The sequence below is a fragment of the Myxocyprinus asiaticus genome, chromosome 23, assembly GCF_019703515.2.
Source record: "Myxocyprinus asiaticus isolate MX2 ecotype Aquarium Trade chromosome 23, UBuf_Myxa_2, whole genome shotgun sequence".
In the NCBI taxonomy this organism is placed as follows: domain Eukaryota; kingdom Metazoa; phylum Chordata; class Actinopteri; order Cypriniformes; family Catostomidae; genus Myxocyprinus; species Myxocyprinus asiaticus.
Window position 1 is genome coordinate 2,758,840 of NC_059366.1, and position 23,200 is coordinate 2,782,039.

Consider the following 23,200-nt stretch of genomic DNA (forward strand, 5'->3'; position numbering starts at 1 on the left):
GTTTTTGTTAAATGTGAGCCAAAATCATCACAATTAAAAGAACCAAAGACTTAAACTACTTCAGTCTGTGTGCATTGAATTTATTTAATACACAAGTTTCACAATTTGAGTTGAATTACTGAAATAAATGAACTTTTCCACAACATTCTAATTTATTGAGATGCACCTGTATTGCTTAAGTTGACTAAATAATTAATTTACTTATAATTATTATAAAGTGTATTTATAATAATTGTAATTAGTATTACAACCCGTATTATAAGTAATAAAAAAGAACAATCAAATCTACAGTATCAACGTAAACAAATATTTGTGTGTGTGTGTGTATGTGTATGTGTATGTGTGTGTGTGTGTGTGTGTGTGTGTGTGTGTGTGTGTGTGTGTGTGTTTATATATATATATATATATATATATTTAACATAGTAGCCCTAGCACGAAAATCACATTTGGTTAAAAATAACTCTTGGATAAGAGATCATATCACATAGGGCCCAAAATAGGACCCACAGTGTAAATTGACCTTATCAACTTCAATGTCAGTGAATGATCCAAGAAAATTTCAATTCAAGATTTAAGATTAAACATTCAAGTTAATTCCTGGCACTAGTTTGTGCCAGTTTTGTACTCAAATTCCACACTAACTTGTGCAAATTGCTTTGGTTAGGCTGCATAAATGACTCCACGTGGAAATGTTGTCATATTTGTTCATTTTCAAAAATAGTCTAAATAGTGTGCACATTTAAACCATATACACCAAGAACAACATCTGTTCATATTTTTTTTTTTTTTTTCATGACTTACCCCTTGACCAGCTCTACAGCTATGAAGTCATTTCCATCTCCACTGTTGAACAGGATGAGCCCATCTAAGGAGGTGGTCTTGAACTGGAAGTACAGGTGCATGGAACAGTATGCCTGCAGTGTGCTCAGAGACACATAACTGGAGCGAGACTTGAAGGTCACAGGGTCAGCGATGATGTTCTTGAAGCCGATCATGGCATTGAGCTCACAGTAGTCAACGTCTCCATTCTTGCAGAGGTCAATGTATGGCATGCCGTTGAACATTAGGCTCTGCAAATGTCCTATGAAGTTAGAGGGCACGACGGGCAGGTAAAGTTTCTCTGTGATAATGCCTGTCTCAATGTTATGAAACTCCAGCTGAGTGTGGTCACCTGGAATCTCTCCTGTTTCACAGAAGAGAGAGAGGACACAAAAGGTGAAGGTTTATTTAGTGTTTGGATCTTGTCATGATGGCCATGTGCAATGACATTTAAACAATTGGTTTCAAGGTGATTTTTAGTGGATATATGTTGTCAGATCCACTCAAGTTCTCACAGGTGTCCTAGCAGAGTAACCAAAGGTGTAGTTACATAGATCACATTAGCAATGGTCATGTTCCACTAACGTTGGGCAATCAGAGGGTGTCCAAAATGTATTTTGTTTTAATTTTTAACAAAATATTGAGAACATTTGTCAAAATGGGACACAAAAATGTGGCATTTTCATATTTGCTTTGAATTCCCTTATTTGGCCTGTAAATCATGATTGGAATTTGAAGTGTACAGAAATCACAGTTTATCTTAAAGGGATGGTTTACCCAAAAATGAAAATTCTCTCATGATTTACTCACCCTACTGGCATCCCAGATGTGTATGACTTTCTTCTGCCGAACACAAAAGGAGATTTTTAGAAGAATATGTCAGCTCTGTAGGTCCGCACAATGCAAGTTTGAAGCTCCAAAATTCACATAAAGGGAGTGTGGTGAGCAGGGCGGAGCCGAGTGGCATCTGGGTAGAGCGAGGCCGGGAAGATAAGTGGCGAATGACTTCCACCTGTGCGCCACACCGGCCTCGCGTTCCAGCGAGGGGAGGCGGGAGTATTTAAGGAGAAGAGACAGTGCCAGATGGGAGAGAGATGTATGAAGCTTGTCCGCCTCTTTGAATGTCTTTATGATTTGATGCAGCTGGCTGAAAAGCAGTGCGTGTTTTTGTTTCTTTATATACACTGAAAAGTGTCATTAAATGTGTTTGTCAAGCCGGTCCCAGCTTCCTCCTTACCTTCTTAAGTGTACACTGCTTTTCAGCCAACTGCGTCAAATCATAAAGACATTCATAGACACGGACAAGCTTCGTACATCTCTCTCCCGTCTGAGCTGTCGGTCTGCCCAGATGCCACTCGGCTCCGCCCTGCTCATAACAGGGAGCATAAAAGTAATCCATATGACTCCAATGCTTAAATCCATGTGTTCAGACACAACATGATAGGTATGGGTGAGAAAGAGATCAATGTTTAAACCATTTTTATCATAAATTCTCCTCTCTGCCCAGTAGGGGGCGATGTGCATTAAGACTGTGAATAACCAAAAACAGAAGAAGAATGGGAAAGTGAAAGTGAAACTGAAGTGGAGATTGACTGACAGGGAGGAGAATTTATAGTTAGAAAAGGGACTTAAATATTGATCTGTTTCTCACCCACACCTATCATATTGCTTCAGAGTGGAGTGGAGTACTTTTATGTTGCCCTTGTGGATTTTGGAGCTTCAAAATTTTGGAACCCATTCACTTGCATTGTATGGGCCTACAGAGCTGAGGAATTCTTCTAAAAATCTTAATTTGTGTTCAGCAGATGAAAGAAAGTCATACACATGTGGGATGGCATGAGGGTGAGGGTGCATCACCTTGGTCTAATGATGGACTACACTCTTAAAATGGAACACATAGACTATCAATTAATTGCCAACAAAAGCCTTCATCGGCCAACTAACAAAGGAAATGCATCTATGCGAACTTCTGCAGTTAATCCAGGATGGACTTCAAAGACATTAGTCATTAATCTTACAGTTCATACAAAATCTTTGTTTAAACACTGGCCCTTAACACTTACTTAGTTTACTAATTTTAAACCATGACTCATGCTGTTTAGCCAGAGGGGAACTGGCCCCCACAGTGAGCCTGGTTTCTCCCAAGGTTATTTTTCTCCATTAACCAACATCTTATGGAGTTTTGTGTTCCTCGCCACAGTCATCTTCAGCATGCTCACAGGGGTTCTAAAGACAATTATTTAATTATTTAATTTGTATACACAATTCAAAATCATATCTAATCAAACTACACAATGATGACTTTATAGATATTACAGTTTCATTTTCTGATAATGCATGATTTTCTGTAAAGCTGTTTTGAAACGATATGTGTTGTGAAATGTGCTATACAAATAAAAATGACTTGACTTGACTTGAGTAAATGATGAGAGAATTTTCATTTTTGGGTGAACTATTCCTTTAAATACATAACCCAACGAAACTGCCCTCCCTTAAATCCAATAATGGACTTACCTGAGGGTTTCCAAACCATTCCTGGTGCCTCTCCAGCACTGCACATTTTTTATGTCTCCCTTATCTAGCATACACAAGCTTCAGGTCATGGATTACTCCACTAATTAGCTGATGAGCTAATTCAGGTATGTTAAATAAGGGACATATCCAAAATGTGCAGTGCTGGGGAGGCACCAGAAACCGTTTGAAGACTATATATAAAACGTAAAAACAGATGCGAGAGGAGACAGGACAGGATACCTTCCACAGTGGGCAAATCATCCACAGACAGCTTCAGACTCTTTCCTCTCCTGATTACTCGCACTGTGTGCCATTCTTTATCATTTAAGTTTTGACCAGCAAACATGGTCTCGGGGCCCTTGCCTGCGGGACAGTCAAGATCACAGTTAAAACACGTCCAGATGAGATTAGAGAGACATACAGAACAGAGGCTGTAAATGACACAAATAAAATGATAACAATGGGGTTTAGTAATGATCAACTGTAGTATAAAACTAAATTAGTCAGAGTTTAATTAGACAAACCCAAAACTCTTAACATTTAAAAACAGTATTGAATGAATAGCAGTTTCAGATTCAGACCATTTTCATCTATTAAAATACTGAAGAAATAATTAAACATGTTAAGAGGCACATCTAGACAGAATGCATTCTCTTGATCTCTGATCTTATGGGTCAAATAGAGTACATGCATTAATTTACAATATGTGCCATTATTATACATTCCCTTTTCTTCTTTTCTCCAGTCGAGGTACCAGTCACAGTCTAAAGTCTTAAAATGAGACTAGATTTAAAATTTTTGAATAGAACAGGAAGACAGTTCAAAGAAATGATCAGCTACTAAATCCTAAGTCCTGTGATCTTGTACAGTTAGCGTGGTGTAGTAACAGCTCTCTCACAGCTGGTAGCAGTATAACTCTGCTATTCATTTAGCTTATGATATATTCACTTGAGTACAAGCTTGTTTCTGGCTGGGTTATTCATTTTGTATGTTTACTGCACACACAACTAAGCAAAAGCTGATAAAAATGGCCAGGTCTGAATCAAATGGCTGGCTGTTATGCAGTTGCAGGGTGCAGAGGTTTTTGTCAGTCCACAAGTTGTATTTACAACTGGGGTTGGCAACTATTTTGGTAAAGGGGCCACGTCGGGCTTTAAGTAGTGCATGGTGGCCACCACATTGTATTCCTTTTGAGATAAAATGTTCCGCATTGATTTGGTTTTTGTACTGTATCTTTTAAGCCCAGAAATAGTAGTGTACTCAATTTTCTGAAGTGTATATGTGACTAATGGGACTACTCTGCAATTGCCTAAAGTATTGTATTGCTCTACAAAGGTACTTTTCTATCAGGCATTAAAAAACTATACAAAGACTGAGCTTATTATAAATTATTTATTTTACCATCTCTACTTCCCTGTTAATTTATTATTCAATTGAAAACTCTCTACATCAATGGTCTGTTTTAATTAAAAAAAAAAAAAAAAAAAAAAAAAAACAACGAAAATTATAGAATTTTAATGTTTGTCACAAAGCGGGCGAGTTTACTTATTTTATTCTCAAAACATTACCCGTTTACATGCTAAAAGGGTCATGATGCGGGTCTCGTCAGTTGTTTGACTTTACATTCAACACACAACTTAATAAAACAGGCTGCATGACTATGATAAATGATTACTGCAAGAGTTAGATTAACATACAGGTGCGAGGGGACTTGCACAAATGAAAAATACATATACATATTCGTCTCTCGCTTGCTTTTGCTCGCATGTCAATACTGCAGTAAAGTTGTTTTCATATTGGACATTCATTAGACATTTGGCAGGCAAAGTTAGGGAGTGTCTCTGAAGTGTGCAACGGACAAAGACTAGTAAAAAACAGATTTCTCTGTGGCTATAAAAACATGTGTAGCTTTATCCAGATGTAACTTAATATTGTCAGTCAAGTTAAGTAGAAATATATGGTACAAAAACAAACATTAAAAGCCATAAATGGCTTATTCCCTAGGACATGTAATGATGTTATAACAATGCAATGTAACTGAAATTGCATTTAACTTATAGCTAACAGAAATAGATGAATGTCAGACCTCCTAAAGCACATGTATACACAAAACCATTCCAACTTACATGTCTTTTATTTTAAAATCATAACTTGTAATCGTAAATTGTATTTTCAAAAATAAAACCTGTTTATGACCTGATGATGTCACACCACCTGTTATACATTTACAAACACCTATAACACATCTTACACAAATAGGATTTTGGAAATATGATTTTGTGAATTTTGGTATGAATTTTTGAAATGTTAAAATATATATAACTTCTTGGTCATGTGATCTAGTGATGTCAGACCACCTGTAATGCATTCACAAACACCTGACACACATCTTACATGACTTGGATTTTGGAAATATGATTTTTTGTGTATTTATGAATTTTTGCAATTTTCAAATCTATATAACTTCCTGGTCATGTGACCTAATGATGTCACACCACATTTAATGCATTCACACCTGACACACATCTTACATGACTTGGATTTTGTAAATATGATTTGGTGTATTTTTTTTTGAATATTTGAAATTTTCAAATCTACTGTATATAACTTCCTGGTCATGTGACCTAGTGACGTCAGACCACCTGTAATGCATTCACACACACCTGACACACATCTTACATGACTTGGATTTTGGAAATATGATTTTGTGTATTTATGAATTTTTGCAATTTTCAAATCTATATAACTTCATGGTCGTGTGACCTGGTGATGTTATACCACCTGTTATATATTTAAAAACACCTTTAACTCATCATAAACAACTTTAATTTTGGAAATATGATTTTGTGTGTTTTCTATGAATTTTTGACATTTTTAAATCCATATAACTGCTTGGTCATGTAAGCTGATGATGTCACACCACCTGTTACATATTCACAAACACCTATTACGCATCAGTGATGTCACACCACATTTAATGCTTTCAGAAACACATCCTACCCATAGTAATAACAATAAGAAGAAGAAGAAGAAAAAAAATCCTTCCCATCTTTGGTTTTTGAAATATCCTCCTGAACATTTGGACTTGGTGCATAACATTTTGTACATTTACTTGGCTACGTCATGCTTAATGGAACCATATATTAATTTAAGTAGTAGCACTGACAACACTCACAATGTGTTAGGAGCTGTAGAAAAACAGCCTATTACAGTAACAACATGTTTTACTTTGAATAACTCATTACATACTTACCTATGTACTTACACACTAATATAAAGTCCTAAAAGTTGAATTGTTACAGCTATAATTGCAGTGCACTCAAATGGCATAGGAAAGAGGGAAAGGAAATTGTCTTAGTTACGCATGTAACCTAGGTTCCCTGAGATGAAGGGATCGAGACATTACATTGCTGAAACTATGGGAAATTCCTTTCTCAATGACCTAGTTGAAGCCCTTTGTACAATAACGGCAATTCTAAAATTGGCAATGGTGTTTCCGCCCCATACTTTAGGCACACAGTTGGCCTTTATAAGTGGGTGCAAAACCACCATTTCCTCAGAATTTTTCGACTGAGGGACAAGGAGTGCAACACTTGCATCTCGAAGCTCTGGGTCAGTAGAGCAGCCAGCTTATGCAATGTCTTGTTCCCATCATCTCAGTGAACTGAGGTTACATGCAGAGTCAAGATGTCCCATTTCGATTACGGCCTCTCAACATTGTGTCACTGATGCTGAGGGAAAAGCGTCCAATCACGCCACACTTGTGACGTGACATCACACCCCACAGAGGGGCCTCACCCGAGGCATAGACACTTGAGGAATGATATGTATAGGATGTCACAGGCTGCATAGGATGGTGAAAATATGCCTCAAAGTGTATATAGTAATGATCAATCTCCCTACATAGTGAAAACCCAGGATGGATGATTAATCTAGACTGGGAATTGATATGAATCTTATAAATACACACAGTATAAGTACTTCACAACCAGGGTTAGGAAGGAAGAGATTAATAAGAGGTGCTCTCAATTTTGACAGCGGCTGTATAAAAATTATAGCGGATAGCCCGCTCCTATAAATGAGCCTATGCTCATCTGCTCATCTGATGGTGCTATAGCCTGCAGGATGGTGTTCATAACCGATCGAGCTAATCCTGGCACGTTTGGCGGGTTCCATTCAGGGGCCAAAAGTGCAGGTTCCAGAGCTCCAGCTGGGGAAGTCAGATCATGCCCTGTGCTTGAGAGAGGAGATCCCTCCTCAGTAGTATTTCCCAAGGGGGGCCGACCAGTAGCTCCACCATCTCCGGAAACCATGACTGATTGGGCCATTTCGGTGCAACCAGTAGAACCATTTCCTGTCCTCTAGAATTTTGCAGATGACAGAATGGAGGAGGTTTACCAAAGGAAATGCATACTTGCGGGCCATCTGTGAGCCATGGCATCCACCCCTGGCAGGGCTTGGGAAATGGAGTACCAGAGGGCACAGTGGGTTGTCTTCACGGAGGCAAACAGGTCCACTTCCACTCTGCAGAATATGTCCCAAATCCTCTGGACCATCTGAGAATGAAGCCTCCATTCCCCAGGCATTGCTCCCTGGTGGGACATCAGATCCACACTGCAGTTCAGGCAGCCTGGGACATTTGTCGCACCAAGGAAAGGAGGAGCTGCTCGCTCCAAAGGAGGAGGTCCTGTGTCAGGCTAAATATTGGCAGTGATCAGATTCCACCCTGAAGATTTATGTAAGCTACTACTGTTATATTGTCCAATCGAACAACATGAAATAAGCAGCCCCTCCAACCTGAGTGAGCACAGAGTAGGGCGTGCACCACATCTTTGTGAGCTCTGTGTGGACCTGCGGGAAGAATGGCATAACTCTTTAGGACGCAGTCTTTTGACGGCGGCCGGACGGTAGTAACCATTCATCCAGATGAGATCTTTCCGGCTTGACTGGAGGGGACCACTGTAGGCTTCCTTGACCTCCCGTGAGAGCACATAAAGCAGCTCAGTAACAGTAGTGTGTGTACGCTATTCACCCTCACCAGAGGGAGAAGCGACCATGTCTTCCGTCGGGCCTGACCACACACCCATAGATGCTGCGATGGATATGGCATCGTCCCCATCATCAGATCTGCCAAACGTAATGAGACCATGCGCTCCGATGGAGGGCCAGAGATCCTCATGGGCGTACTGCAGGGGCGAGGATTCTGTGTCAGGAGACAAAGGATTTCGTGGGGTTTGCGCCAGTGCAGATCCTCCTCGAAGTCTTCCAGCTCAACCTCACGGCCTCTTCGCTTGTGTGGTCCCTCGGGAGTCACAGAGGAGGCAGGTGGGGGGGGGCATGGGAGGCGGAATTGTCCCTCAGAACAAGGGTTCTAGAGCAGAGCATCCTGAGACTAATGCCATCACAGTGAGGGCAGTCTATCTCTATGAGAGCCGCTTCAGTGTAGGTGCGGCCCAGGCAGCAGATGCATATCTCATGCCCGTCTGATGATGGGATGTGTCTTTCACATAGAAAACACTTGTGGAATGACATCTTTACAAAGACACACTACACACAAGCAACTCTTTTAGATTTACAAATGTATTTATACTGTACACAATATATCACAGCAATAATAAAGGATACAAATGTCTCCGCCAGAACACTGCAAGGGAGCAGGTCAGTCGTCTCACTGCAGGCACTGTGCTGTCAAGACGACGAGTTTTCTTGCTTGCATCTGAGGGTGAAGAACCCATCCGCTGGTGGAGTGTTTCTTGATGGCGAAGCAGAGATGAGAGGGCTTGTCGAGATGAGAGATGAACATGCTGTCTTGAAAGAGAAGACTTCTGAGGAAATGGTGATTTTGCACCCGCTTATATAGGCCAACTGCATGCTTAAAGGGGCGGGGCTCAAACACCATTGCCAATTTTAGAATTGGTGTTATTGTACAAAGGGCTTCAACTGGGTTGTTGAGAAAGGAATTTCCCATAGCATCAGTGACGCAATGTTGAGAGACCGTAATCAAAAAGAACAATTGATACTCATGTGAATGATACAGATGTAGGGAAACTTGTTTTCACTGGGTTTTCAATTAATTACAATCTAAATTTTGACTTTAGCTCAAGTTATAAGCACAACTGAGTATTACTCTTTTGCTTCCTATTTGGAGCATGACATCCACCAGCATCTGCTTTCATTGAATGGAAAACATCTGCTTGGATATTCAGCTACATAACTTGCATGTAAGTAACTTTTGTGTAACATGGAACTAGAACAATATTAAGGGTTTCACATGATTTAAAAAAAGCCAGAAAGTGAACTAGATTTATTTTATTAAAGCATTCAGTTTACATTAAATAGTTATAACAGGGACATAAATCATAAGAAAATAAAAACAAAATATATAAATTTAACTTAATTTGTTTACCAAAATAAACATTGCACATGTAAAAAGTACCACTTTTTAATGTAGTCATGGAATAATGTATCTCTTAACTGATATTTGTGCGTTTTGCACTTTTGAGACACTCCCTAACTTGGATTGCCCTGGTTGAGATCGCTGTTGTGTGTTTTTCACTTTTGATGCTTAAAACAATTACATTTATCAAATAACATCATTACTTTTGCTATTATGATTTACAGTGTTATCTGAACGAGACACAGCATGAACTGCCACTATTTTGCAATTACATACCAATTAATGTTAAAGGAAGGATCGAATGTCTAACGAATATCCAATATAAAAACAAATTTACAGCAGTCATGTCAATGACCCCTCCGTGTGTTAGTGATGCCAATATCTACTTTTATATTTAATTTCATCACTGAGAAGGTTTACCTTCAATCTTAGTAGCACCAAACATCACAAGCAGCCTCAAGAATGGACACAGAGTGGCCGTATAACACTTTTCCTTGAGCAGAATATTGCACTAGAGATCACAAAGGGGAAAGCAGAGCTAGAAAGAGTGCGCTCATGTGCCTGGTTGCCAAATTGCACAAAATAAGTATAACATTAGGTGGAATATTTCCAATTTGCACAAGTATAATTCTCTAATTGGGGGTGTTGCGTCTCTTATCTGGCAACCCTGAGCATGTTAAAAGCTTGTGGAGGCGCATTAGGTCCCAATGCATGATAACTGAAATATCCAATAAAAAAAACAAAAAAACGCTTTTAAGATGAATGAGCCGTGGGCCACATTAAACCATGTGGAAGGCCAGATCCGGCCCGCGGGCCGTAAGTTGCCCAGGTCTGGTTTACAAGGTACTGTACTGTTGCAATTATAATTTCTGAGGAAGATACAACCCACAATTCTTTGCTTCAACGGAAATGTCTTAAAAAAATAATGGCAATTTACCAGTAAATATGATGTTCAAACACAAGTAATATTAATTCCCAAGTTGAAGTACCTCAGTAGATGGGTGCAGAGTATAAAATATGTATTATTATATTAATATATAATTAAAATAAAGTATTAGACTAAAAGTACACCTGTAAATTCTATTTTATTTTCTCTTTACATCTTTATAACTCTCCTAAAATTTACCTCATATATTCCATTCTAAAGGGACTTTGTTACCTTCGCACTCGAAATGCTCGCGCTTGTTAAAGAGTGGTGTGCCGTCATAGCAACCATGTTACGTTCCATTTCTGTTTGTCCTACAAGGGCCGTCTCGTTTAAACGAGATTTGTTTAAAGGAGGACGCTCAGTACACTGCAGCCTTCAAAGGACGCATCCTACCCAGCCTTCGAAACGAGACACAGCCAAAGATCCAAGTCAGTAAAATGATCCGATCTTTGCATCACTACTGGCGCTGTCTCTTCTCCTTAAATACTCACGTCTCCCCTCCTTGGAACGCGAGGCCGGTCTGGTGCGCAGGTGGAAGTAATTCGCCAATTATCTTCCCGACCTCGCTCTGCCCAGATGCCGCTCGGCTCCGCCCTGCTCACCACAAAAGGCTATTTAAACAGTTGCGTAAGGAATAAATGCACACCCAAGGTGGTAATGCGGTTACGACGCGCAGCAGAGTGACCGTTGCACCTCGGGTGTGCATTATTTTTCAACAATTCAACGGGCCGGAGTCAATTATTCCGCTTATACCATGGTTACCACACCTTAAGACATCGTTCAGGGTTTTATCTCAAGACATTTTCTGGTTTTCGTCCCTAAAACACTCGTGAGTGGAACTACTTTCTTCCGCCACACATTCAGCATCTTGCTTTAATACAGTCGCAGCCTTTGTTGCTAATTCGAAAACTTCACATTAGAACTAGCAACGGAGTATTGCGCTGCTTTACTGGACTTACTGGAGTAACAAGTTAGTGCGTTTGTGCATGTGTGAGTGCTTGTATTTGAGGGATCGAAAGAGAGAAAAATGAGAGAGATCACTTCTGAGATTACTTTCTTTGTTGCGACTCTTGTCAGAAGTAACATCGCTTCAAAATCGCCATATTCCCGTTATAAACGTTAACAACTCTTTTTCATCCCCACTGAGATGCAGGAGTGCGCTGACATGACAACTCCGTTTTCCTCTCACGAGTATGTTTGGGCCTTAAGTGTGTGCGTTAAGCATATAATGTGTGTCCACGAGTGTGGGAGTGTGTGTGTGTGTGAGAGAGAGGGAGCTTGAGGGTTTTTCCCACAGATATCTCAGATAATACAGAAACTGCAGACTAAGTGTATCTAGCTTTAATACAGCTCAAGCCTTCGTTGCTAATTCAAAAACGTCATGCTTTTCTCTCGTGTGTGTGTGTGTGTGTGTGTGAGCGAAACGGGGGGCAGGGGGTAGCGCAGTGCTTTCCACTACAGCTATGTGAGGCTGATTAGGGCGAAATATATTGAAACATTAAAAGTTATTTCAGATAATAGAAATTGTTGTATTGATCAAGTCACGGAGGTGCAGCTCTGTTTGTCAGTTGACTGGAGTCTCAGTGTGTGTGTGTGAGCGTGTGTAAGTGCGGGGGAGACGAGGGAGCACGAGGGCTCTTTTTAACCGAAATTGAAATATATGTAGGATATTTTAGACATTGTTTGACGTTCTTAACCGATTTACTTTAACCAATGACTTTGTTTATATGGTCATTTTGTTGTGGTAGCCTGTAGGGCTCTTTGAAATAACTGAAATAATTTGGCAAAGTGATATGGAACCGTTATGCGGTCAAGACCTGGAACTACTTCATAGCCGTGCGTTTCCCTGAAAAATAATTGCACACCTTAGAACGTCCGTGAACCAATCAGAATCAAGCATTCAACAGACCCGTGGTATAAATATGAATAACGAATGCAGACTAAAAGTTAATGTACTTAATTTATTTTGAAAGAGAATAGAGAAAAAAAATGCAACAATAAAAGAAACTGAGACCTATTGCCACAATTGCAACAAAATTACAAGGCTAAATAACTTCTGTGCTCATTAAACTCTACCTAGACCAACTTAACACCTAATGCATTGAATTACATTTGTTAATTTACAGCAATTTTAGGGATATATAAAAATGGTAAATGACTTAATTACAATATAATCTTCAGATCTACATATTTTTTTCAATAGGCTAAAAATGTATATTAAATTATAGCAAAAATGTTAAATTAGTTAGCAATAAAATAGAAAATTAACAATTAAAAATGAATATATATACGGAGTGTGTGTGTGTGTGTGTAAATATATATATATATATATATATGCCTTTCCTATGGAGGAAGCAGGAGCCAGGTGAACAATCCATATAAGACTATAATGCCACACTTTTCAGTGTACATCAAAACCTAAATGTGCTTTTCTGCATAATAAACAAACACATTCAACAACACTCAACAGCCTTGCTTTTCAGCAGTCACTGTGGCAGTCATACAAAGCTCCATGCGTCTCTCTCTCTCCCCATCTGCTGCTGTCTTCTCTCCTTAAATACTCCCGCTGCTCCTCCCTGGAACACGAGACCAGTGTGCAAACAGGTGGAACTCATTTACCACTTATCTCACCTGTCTCGCTCTGCCCTGACACAGCTCGGCCATGCCCTGCTTGCCACGATATAGATAGCTAGTAGAGGTGTAATGGTTCAAATTTCTCACAGTTCAGTTTGTATCACGGTTTTAGGGTCACTGTTTCGGTATGGTTCGGTATTTGTTATGTTCAGAAAAAGATATATTACTGCCAAATCCAAAATAAATATATTCTATTTGGTAACAGACACTTCAAGAGATTTGCCCTCATTACAAATCACTATGGTTTTACAACAGTAACCATAGTTTAACCATGGTATTGTAGTAAAATCATAGTAACCACAAAATTAGCATGGTTACTGTCATGATTACAATACTATAGTAAGATCAAGGTTACTATATGGAAACTACAGTTTTACTATTGTAAAACAATGGTTAATTGTATCAAAACTATGATTTCTGCCAACAAAACAATGGTGACAGCAGTCATTGTTACTTCAGTCATGGCTACTACAATATTACTATAGTAAAACCATGGTTACTATATGGCTACTACAGTATTACTGAATAAAACCAAGGTTAATTTTCATTAGTGTCCTTAACTAGCAAAAAAACAACAAGGGCAACATAATTTTGGCAATGAACACCCTGAGTGCTTTAGTTCTTGTTTCATGTCTCTCTGAACTAACAGTGAGTGCCTGTTTAAAGACAGAAGGGATTGTGTCTGTGTGCAGTTTCGGGCTCACGTGCGGCTCTGTGCGCACCGCGCTTTATATATTCTCAGGTGATGTCAGTGTAAATAAATAATCAAATATCGACGTATTACCAATATACGGCACTCGCGTCAAGCAATGTCTGCAAACGGTGCCTGTTTTTTAAATGTTTTATGACCATCGCTGTTTTGATTGACTGCAAAAAGAAAAAGTTCCCAGACAGGAGACTTGAATCACGCAGGAGCTTCTATCTTGCGGCTTGTTTTCTCAGGTTGCCATTTTCAACTTCACACTAATGCGTGCAGAACTGTGATGCCATCAACTGATTTAACATACTTACAGTTAATAGGACAACTTCTCCCTGTAAAATGTTGACCCACGTGAAACAGGCGAAGTGTGTCCATCTACAGAGCAATACAGGTGCATTAGCGGAGGTTACAACTGCACATGTCTATTTGGTGCTTTATTTTCTTTGCCAAAGTTTATGATCCAGATGCGTTATTAAACTAGAGATGAACCACGGAGCAAATGCTTACCGAACCGTGGGTAGTGGTGGGTGCATTTTGGTTTTTTACCAAGAACCGTTACACTAGGTGTAGATAGATAGATAGATAGATAGATTCACAATTATATTATGTATAAATTTATTTTAACAAATAGCATCAAACATATATAAAAAATACATAAATGCTTATCCTTTATATTACACTTCTGTTAAAAACAATTGGCATAATGTTAGCGGACATTTCTAGTGAATAAAGCTCACAAGTAAATAATCACAGATTCAAAAATATGAACAGAACTTCAATTAGAAGGTAATAAATTTACTTAACCAATCTGATGTGGTTGTTGCATTTTCATCAGTGGACCCTCACAATGAAATGCATGCTGTTTTTACTTCAATCATTGGATTGGATCATAAGCAAAGAACATGAAACATAAGTACTGTCGCTCACATGTTGCATGTTTTAAAAATGCACTGTAATGTTCTAATTACAAAATAGACTTCAGAAGATGGAAGCTGAGTTCCCTATCTGTCACTCACTTGACGTTGTGTCGATGTAGTGACACTAGGGGTCACTCCTGGGAGCCCGAGACACCTCTGGTCTTTGACAAAAGGCCAATGAAAATTGGCGAGTGGTATTTGCATACCACTCCCCCGGACATACGGGTATAAAAGGAGCTGGTATGCAACCACTCTTTCAGATATTCTCTTCGGAGCCAAACGGTTATGCTCACTGAGCTGAATTTCCACGACTGTTCATTCACCTCTGCTGGATCTGACAGTGCATTTCAACGGCTTCTCCCTCCTCTGCACTGGTGCACTGCAGAGAATGCCCCTGGGCACTTCGGCAGATATAAAAGAGTATATTTCTCTAAAAGAGTATATATCTCTAAAAGAGCGGCACACGGAACATCTTTTTAAAGATGCGTCTTTTTAAAGATGTCTTTCCGTTTGTGTGTTATTCCTGGTTGCGCTCGTTATCTCTCGCCTTCTGACGGTCACGATCACTGTCTTTCGTGTCTGGGCACTGCTCACGCGGAGACAGTGTTCGTTGATGGGTCGTGAACACATTGCGAGAACACGTCCATGGCAACGATGCGGTCGCGGCTTTCCTTTGTAAGCAAGCAAGCCACCCCAGAGGCTCCCCGCCTCGGTCCTTCTACCCACGGGTATGAGGCCATCGCGGCTAGCACTGGGGGCGATTTGGGGACCCAAATGGGACCACCCCTGCTGGGTATCCCCCCATGGACCTCCCATTCCCCAGCAAGCTCGTCTGCCCCGATCGGGCTTCCGGATGAGTCCGCCGGCTTGTCTCACGGCGATATCGACCTCATATTCGGAGCCCGAGAAGGTGATGAGATCTCGAGCGCAGCATCGGAGAGCGGGCTCGTCCAGTCGGACGCGGAAGCCTCAGCTGGGCTCCTCCCTTCGGGTGCAGTCGCCCAGTCACAGGCTGATGCAGAGATGACGACATGCTTTCCTGGGCAGCCGCGAGCGTCTGGCTAGGGTGGAACCCACCGCTCTCCCCTGAACCCTCAAGGCTCAATGATTGGTTCCTGGGCTCATGGCGCTGCTCACATCCATGACCCGCCCCTGTTCCTTTCGTCCCGGAAGTGCATGAAGAGCTGACAAGGTTGTGGGAGGCACTTTTTACTGCCCGGTCCCAATCTTTCAGCTTCCCCACCCTCACTACCCTCGATGGTGGGGCAGCCAAGGGCTATTCGGCAATCCCCCCGGTGGATAAGGCACCGATGCCCGCAGAGCGCCGCCACCTGGTGTGGGCAACCAAAGCTCCCATCCAAGGCCTGTACGTTTACGTCATCTCTGAAACCGCCTCTGCCCTACACACCATGGCTCTCCTGCAAGTCCACCAAGCCAAGGTGCTAAAGGAGCTGCATGAGGGTAGTTCCGCCCCGGGATTGATGCAGAAGCTGCGCTTGGCGACCGACCTCGCTCTCCGGGTGACGAAGGTCACGACGCGGTCTCTCGGGTGGACGATGTCCACCTTGGTGGTCCAGGAGCGCCACCTTTGGCTCAACCTGGTCGAGATAGGAAAGGCCGACATGGCACAGTTCCTTGCTTCCCCCATTTCCCAAGTTGGCCAGTCCGGCGACACCGTGGACTTTGCCCAGCAGTTCTCAGCGGTGAAGCAGAAGATGAAGGTTATCCGGCACATCCTGCCCCGGCGTGGCTCAAGATCCCGCACCTCGTCTGCTCGTCGCCAAGGGAGTCCCCCTGTGGTGACTGCACCAGCTCCACCGCAGCCTGCCCCTGCGGCCCGGTCCAGGTGTGGAGCCCACCACAGGAAGCAGATGCCACCCGTCTTGCGGCCGCCAAGAACCCGTGAAAGGCTTTGAAGTGCCCCTGAAACGGGCGACCCAGGGACGATGAAACCCGCTGCTCTGGAGCTGGTAAGCACACCACTCCATCCCCTGGTCGAGGGCCAGGAGGAGAATCTTTTGTTACCTTTGCATTTAATTAAGCTGCTTGCCCAAGTGGCTGCAGTACCCAAGAGTTCAGCAAGAGCGGTTTCCTTGTTCCCTGGGTCATATACCCGGTGTGCACAGCCGTCATCACGACCACTGTCCACCACTCCATTTTGGCAGGTTTGGCGCTCCAGCGGCGGTCTCCCCACCCCCGAGCACCCAGCTGTGGCACAAATCCGCCCCCGATGTGACAGTCTCCATGGATCATGAGGATAGGCCTCTACCTCCCCCGTCCCAGGCTGTTCCGGGGGTGGTCACAAGGAGTCAGGTAAGTACTTTGATGTCCCTGAACTCTGCATGGCCATGACAAGTTGTGGCACCTCAGGCTCCGCCCCGCCACGAGGCCCCACCCGCTGGTTCGTCTGACAAGATTGTACCTCCGGCCGAGATGAAGAAGGGGTTTTACAGTCCCTACAGGTCTCCAGGCGTGTCGTGGTCACAACAGACGCCTCCAAAACGGGCTGGGGTGCTGTTTGCAATGGGCATGCAGCCGCCGGCTTATGGACGGGCCTGCGGCTGCGTTGGCACATCAACTGCCTCGAGTTGCTGGCAATGCTGCTGGCCCTGCAGAGGCCATTGTTCCAGGGCAAGCACCTGTTAGTTCGGACAGACAACATGGCAACAGTAGCATATGTCAACCGCCAAGGCAGTCTGCACCCCCGCTGTATGTCACAACTCGCCCGCCGTCTCCTCCTCTGGAGTCGGCAGCACCTCAAGTCGCTGCAAGCCACTCAAATCCCGGGTGACCTCAACACTGCAGCGGACACGCTGTCACGGCAGGTTATCCTTAGGGGAGAGTGGAGACTCCACCCTCAGGTGGTCCAGCTGATCTGGAGTCGATTTGGACAGGCACAGGTAGACCTTTTCGCCTCCCAAGAATCCTCCCACTGCCCGCTCTGGTCCGCCCTGACCGAGGTACCTCTTGGTATAGAGGTGCTGGCACACAGCTGGCCCCCTGGACTGCACAAATATTCATTTCCCCCAGTGAGCCTACTTGCACAGACCCTGTGCAAGGTCAGGGAGTACGAGGAGCAGGTTGTCCTGGTAGCACCATACTGGCCCACCCAGACGTGGTTCTCAGACCTCACGCTCCTCGTGACAGCCCTCCTCTGACGAATTCCCCTTAGGGAGGACCTTCTTTCTCAGGGATGGGGCACCATCTGGCACCCGTGACCAGACCTCTGGAATCTCCATGTCTGGCCCCTGAATGGGACGTGGAAGACCTAAGCAGTCTACCATCCGTGGTGGTAGACACGATCACTAAGGCTAAGGCCCCCTCTACGAGGCGCCTGTATGCCTTTAAGTGGCATCTGTTCGCTAAGTGGTGTTCTTCCCGACAGGAAGACTCCCAGAGATGAGCAGTCGGATCGGTGCTTTCCTTCTTGCAGGAGAGGTGGGAAGGGTGGCTGTCCCCTTCCACCTTGAAGGTGTATGTAACCGCTATAGCAGCACACCATGACAAAGTGGATGGTAAGTCCTTAGGGAAGCACGACCTGATCATCAGATTCATGAGAGGCGTCAGGAGGCCGAATCCCTCCGGACCGCGCCTCGATCCTTCATGGGACCTCTCTGTAGTTCTTTAGGGTCTACAGAGAGCCCCCTTTGAGCCTTTGCAGTCAGTCGAGCTTAAGGCACTCTACTTGAAGACTGCCCTCCTGACTGCGCTCACTTCCATCAAGAGGGTAGGAGACCTACAAGGGTTGTCTGTCAGCGAAATGTGCCTGGAGTTCGGTCCGGGCTACTCTCACGTGATCCTGAGGCCCCGACAGGGCTATGTGCCCAAGGTTCCCAGGACCCCTTTTAGGGACCAGGTGGTGAACCTGCAAGCGCTGCCCCAGGAGGAGGCAGACCCAGCCCTGATGTTACTGTGTACGGTGCGCGCTTTACGCATCTATTTGGATCGCATGCAGAGCTTTAGAGCAGAAAAGAAGCGCTGTCTCCAAGCAGAGGATCGCCCACTGGCTCATTGACGCCATAATTATGGCATATCACGCCCAGGACGTGACGCCTCCGGTAGGGCTATGAACATATTCTACCAGGGGTGTAGCGGCCTCCTGGGCCTTGGCCAGGGGCGTCTCTCTAACAGACATTTGCAGAGCAGCGGGCTGGGCAACACCCAACACCTTTGCAAGGTTCTACAACCTCCAGGTAGAACCAGTTTCGTCCCGTGTAGTGGCACGCACAAGCAGGTAAGTCCGGGACAGCCAGCCAGGTGTATCGCTTGCACATAACGCTTTTCACCTCCCCTGAGCTGAAGACGTGCGCGTTAACTCCCAGTAGTGTTCACAAACTGTGTTCCCTGGTTGACTTCCTCCAAGCCCTGTGGCAGTTGAGTTTTCGGAGTGACTCGCTGCTGGCCCAGTACACGTGCTAACTAAAGCCCTGTACTGGGGTAGGTGCTCCGCATGTGGTGGTTCCCCGTAGGTAACCCCATGCGACGTATATCTTCCGCTAATTCGTTTCCCTGTTGGCAAACTGCATCTTCCTTAGGCAGAGGCCCCTCTGCCCCAGCCTCCATGCTTGTAGTAACTCCTCCCCCGTAGGGTAGGACCTACCATGGGACTTCTCCACATGGCATACTTCTGACATAGCTTGGCAAGACAATGTGATGTATTTCCACTTAAATACTCCCCTCTCTCTGGGCGAGGTGTGGTCTCCGCAGTGTCCTCCCCTTGGGAGGGACACCCCCCCGGCACAGTCGGATAATCCCCCTTTTTTTTAGGGAGTGGGAAAAAAAAGGGGATAAGAGGCCACGACTGGGCTAGCCCGTCTCTATCTTTTGGGTAGTCGACTTGTCCCAAAGGGCCGTTCGACACTCATAACAGTGTTGGGGGAGGTTACGTGTCGACCTGATGCGCTGGCTACGAGGCACACAGTGGTCTGCCCGTAACACACCGCCAGTTCACGTAACACAGTTCAGCCAGTTGCGGCATTTTGTATAGGGACCCCTAGTGTCACTACATCGACACAACGTTGAGTGAGTGACAGATAGGGAACGTCCTGGTTACTTGCGTAACCTCCGTTCCCTGATGGAGGGAACAAGACGTTGTGTACCTCCTGCCACAATGCTGAACTACCCACTGAAATGGCCAACACCTTGTCTCGGCTCCTCAGCATAAAACCTGTATGAACAGGTAAGTGTACGGGACAACTGGCCGGGTGTACCGTTGCGCAAAGTACCTTTCCCCTCCTGGAGGGGGAGACGTGTGCTTTTACCCCCCAGCCATGTTCACGAGACCGTGGACCCTGGATGTCGCCGTGATTGTAGAGCTCCGTCCTCTCTGAGTAGGACCTACCATGGGGACTTCTCCACATGTGACACTGCTGACAAAACTCGGTAAGACCATGTGATGTATTTCCACACATTTCCTCCCCTTCGGGCAGGGTGTGGTCTCCGCGGTGTCTTCCCCTTGGCTGGCTACTAGGCACACAGTGGTCTGCCCGTCTCGAACCACCAGTCCACGTAACACAATTCAGCTAGTTGTGGCGTTTCGTATAAGGACCCCTAGTGTCACTACATTGACACAACGTCGAGTGAGTGACAGATAGGGAACGTCCTGGTTACTTTAATAACCTCCGTTCCCTGATGGAGGGAATGAGATGTTGTGTCCCTCCTGCCACAACACTGAACTACTATGGTATATTTTCAATATTAATAGAAGTAAAAATATTAACAAACATTATATAAACAAGATTTGTACATGTGAGGAAAGCACACATGTGGAACATGCTCAGCCAACATACAGAGCACAAACAGACACTCATAAAGCACAGTACAGTCATTAAGCAAGAAGCCTATTATGGTTAATGACAAAAGACTAATTGTGTTATTTTAACATTATGTTGTTTGTTTAGAAAGTTTATTTCTAAAAATAAAAATTATTTTTAAAAATTAGATAGTTTGCTAGGTTTCCACCATTAGAAAGAAGCCAGACGGTCTGAGAGATAATGGTGGTGAGCTTCAAAACCTTCTTCAATGCCACTTCTGGCAACCTATATAGGATTTTCACATCCCACTCCTGGGAGGACCCACTTCTGGGTTTTCATGCTACTTCTGCATGATCTGTAAATGCCTGTTCTCTCAACAGTGCTGCTTTGAGGCGCAGTGATATCATCATGGCTTAGTGGGCTAAAGCACATAACTGGTATTCATAGCTGGTTCGATCCCCACAGCCACCACCATTGTGTCCTTGAGCACTTAACTCCAGTTTGCTCCAGTGGAATTGTCCCTGTAATAAGGGCACTGTAAGTTGTTTTGGATAAAAGCGTCTGCCAAATGCATAAATGTAAATGTGAGCTGAAACGATGTAAGATGCAAGTCCATTGGTTAGAGATAACCAGGTTAAGTAATTTATGGACTAGCAGAAGTGTATAAAGATGGAAGTATGGAACAGAGATGGCAGAACGGACAGCTGGCCTTCTCAGATTTATTGGTTGCTCAATAAACTATTACCTTTGGCATCTGGAACCCCTGACTCTGAGAGTTTTCTTGCAAAGAGGGAAAGAATCTTCAACAATTCTCCACAACATATTCTTGGTGACCACAAAGGGACCGGAATCAAGGCCAGGAGGGTGGAGGAGCCACGGAGGGTCTGCTGGCACGGATTGCACAAAACCACTGGTGCCAAAATTGAGGTAAGCACTTTTCTTAAAATGTGTTTTTGTGTGATCTGATGTAAGTCTGACCTAGTAAGTGGTTGCTCTGCAAAGCCTTGCCGGTCCGAGCCTAACTAAATTACTAATTGGCTAAGATAAAGAGTGGGGTTCAGATTTCAAATATTGTGCATGCAAATATGAATAGATATTGTAAGTAATCTGAAGTGTGCAAACAATTCTGTGGATGTCGCTTTAAGCAGAGCTCCAGTGATGAAGGGGAGCCTGCACTAAGTCAGAGGCCCCGAGCTGGCTGAGGGGTAGTGTAATCTGCTGATAACACTGCACCTCAAAGCAGCACTGCTGAGAGAACGGGCATTTACAGATCATGCAGAAGTAGCACGAAAACCCAGAAGTGGGTCCTCCCAGAAGTGGGATGTGAAAATCCTATATAGGTTGCCAGAAGTGGCATTGAAGAAGGTTTTGAAGTATTTAAAGCCCGGGCTGAGCAAAGTTTAGAGGTTTACTGATAAATTTTTATATGTGTTGTGTTAAAGTATGTGTGGAATTGACTGCATCGTCTGCTCATATGCAGATCTGCTCATATGCTGGTTTTGATTATACTGTTGGCTGGGTTGAGTGCTTTTGCTGATTGCGCTAAATTGTGTTGTGTATGCAAGTGTGCAGTTAAGTGTGCTGTAATATAAAGAAACAGGTGTGAATTTTGTATATGATCAAAACAAAATGGTTAAAGGACAAATAGTAAAAGAGGTTAGAAAAAGTTCAGACACCATCCAAATTGTAACTGGTGTGATCCAGACAAAGAAACACAGTTGTTAAAGAAATAAAAAGTGCCTGTTTCTTGATCTCTCTCTTTCCCTCTCAAAACTAAATATGTGATGTGATGTCCCTGAGAGGGAACGAGGGAGGGGGGGTGAACAAGCTGCGAGGGAAAGGCAGAGATGCTAATTAGTGTGTGTGTGTATCCAGGGAAAATTATGATTAAATAGATAAGCACAGAAAATAATTTTCTTTTCTTTCCAGTGTTCCCAACTAAGGAAAAATGCAGAGACTAACAAGTTATGAGAGAGAAGAAGTTCCCCAAAGGCAAGATGAAGCAGAAGAAGAATTAGAAAATACATTAATAGAAACTAGAGGGATTAGTAATCACTTCTGGAGGGAATCTGAGTATGTGGATTATACAGGAAAAAGAAAAGAACAAACAGAACAGAAGAAGAAAGAACTACTGAAAAAATTGGTCAGAATTACAAATCTGAAGGAGACAGAATATGAATGGCCATGGGTAAATTGGACAGCAGTAGTATGCAAGCATTTAACAGTTGAGCCGTTTGTAAAACAATTGGAGGGACTCTACATGTTAAGCTCAACCCAATGGGGACAAATGAGGGTAAAGACAAGAATACCAATCAACTTAGTGTACATTCCTTATCTCAAAAGTGAAATTCCATATTACAGAATCCACCCAACAGAAAAACCAGGAGAGGGAGGAGCATCTGTCCTGAAGAATGTTACCCTTTATGTCAGTAAAAACAATAAGACCAGTGTAGTGGGAAAGTAGGGTGCTGTTCAGCAGGAACAATGATGGAGAAATGATGCCAGTCTATACCACGAATGGAACAATAGGAAAGGTGG

General features: G+C 43.5%; 1 protein-coding gene across 1 annotated transcript in view; it reads right to left on the minus strand.

The window, feature by feature from the left end:
- nrxn1b (neurexin 1b) overlaps positions 1-23,200 on the minus strand; it is a 582,675-nt gene that overhangs the window by 393,833 nt on the left and 165,642 nt on the right. Inside the window, exons 8-9 of the mRNA XM_051650892.1 lie at positions 3,574-3,696; positions 802-1,183 (exon numbers count right to left, since the gene is read on the minus strand). Coding sequence (XP_051506852.1) covers positions 802-1,183; positions 3,574-3,696 — 505 coding nt within the window. The remainder of the gene's footprint in view (positions 1-801; positions 1,184-3,573; positions 3,697-23,200) is intronic.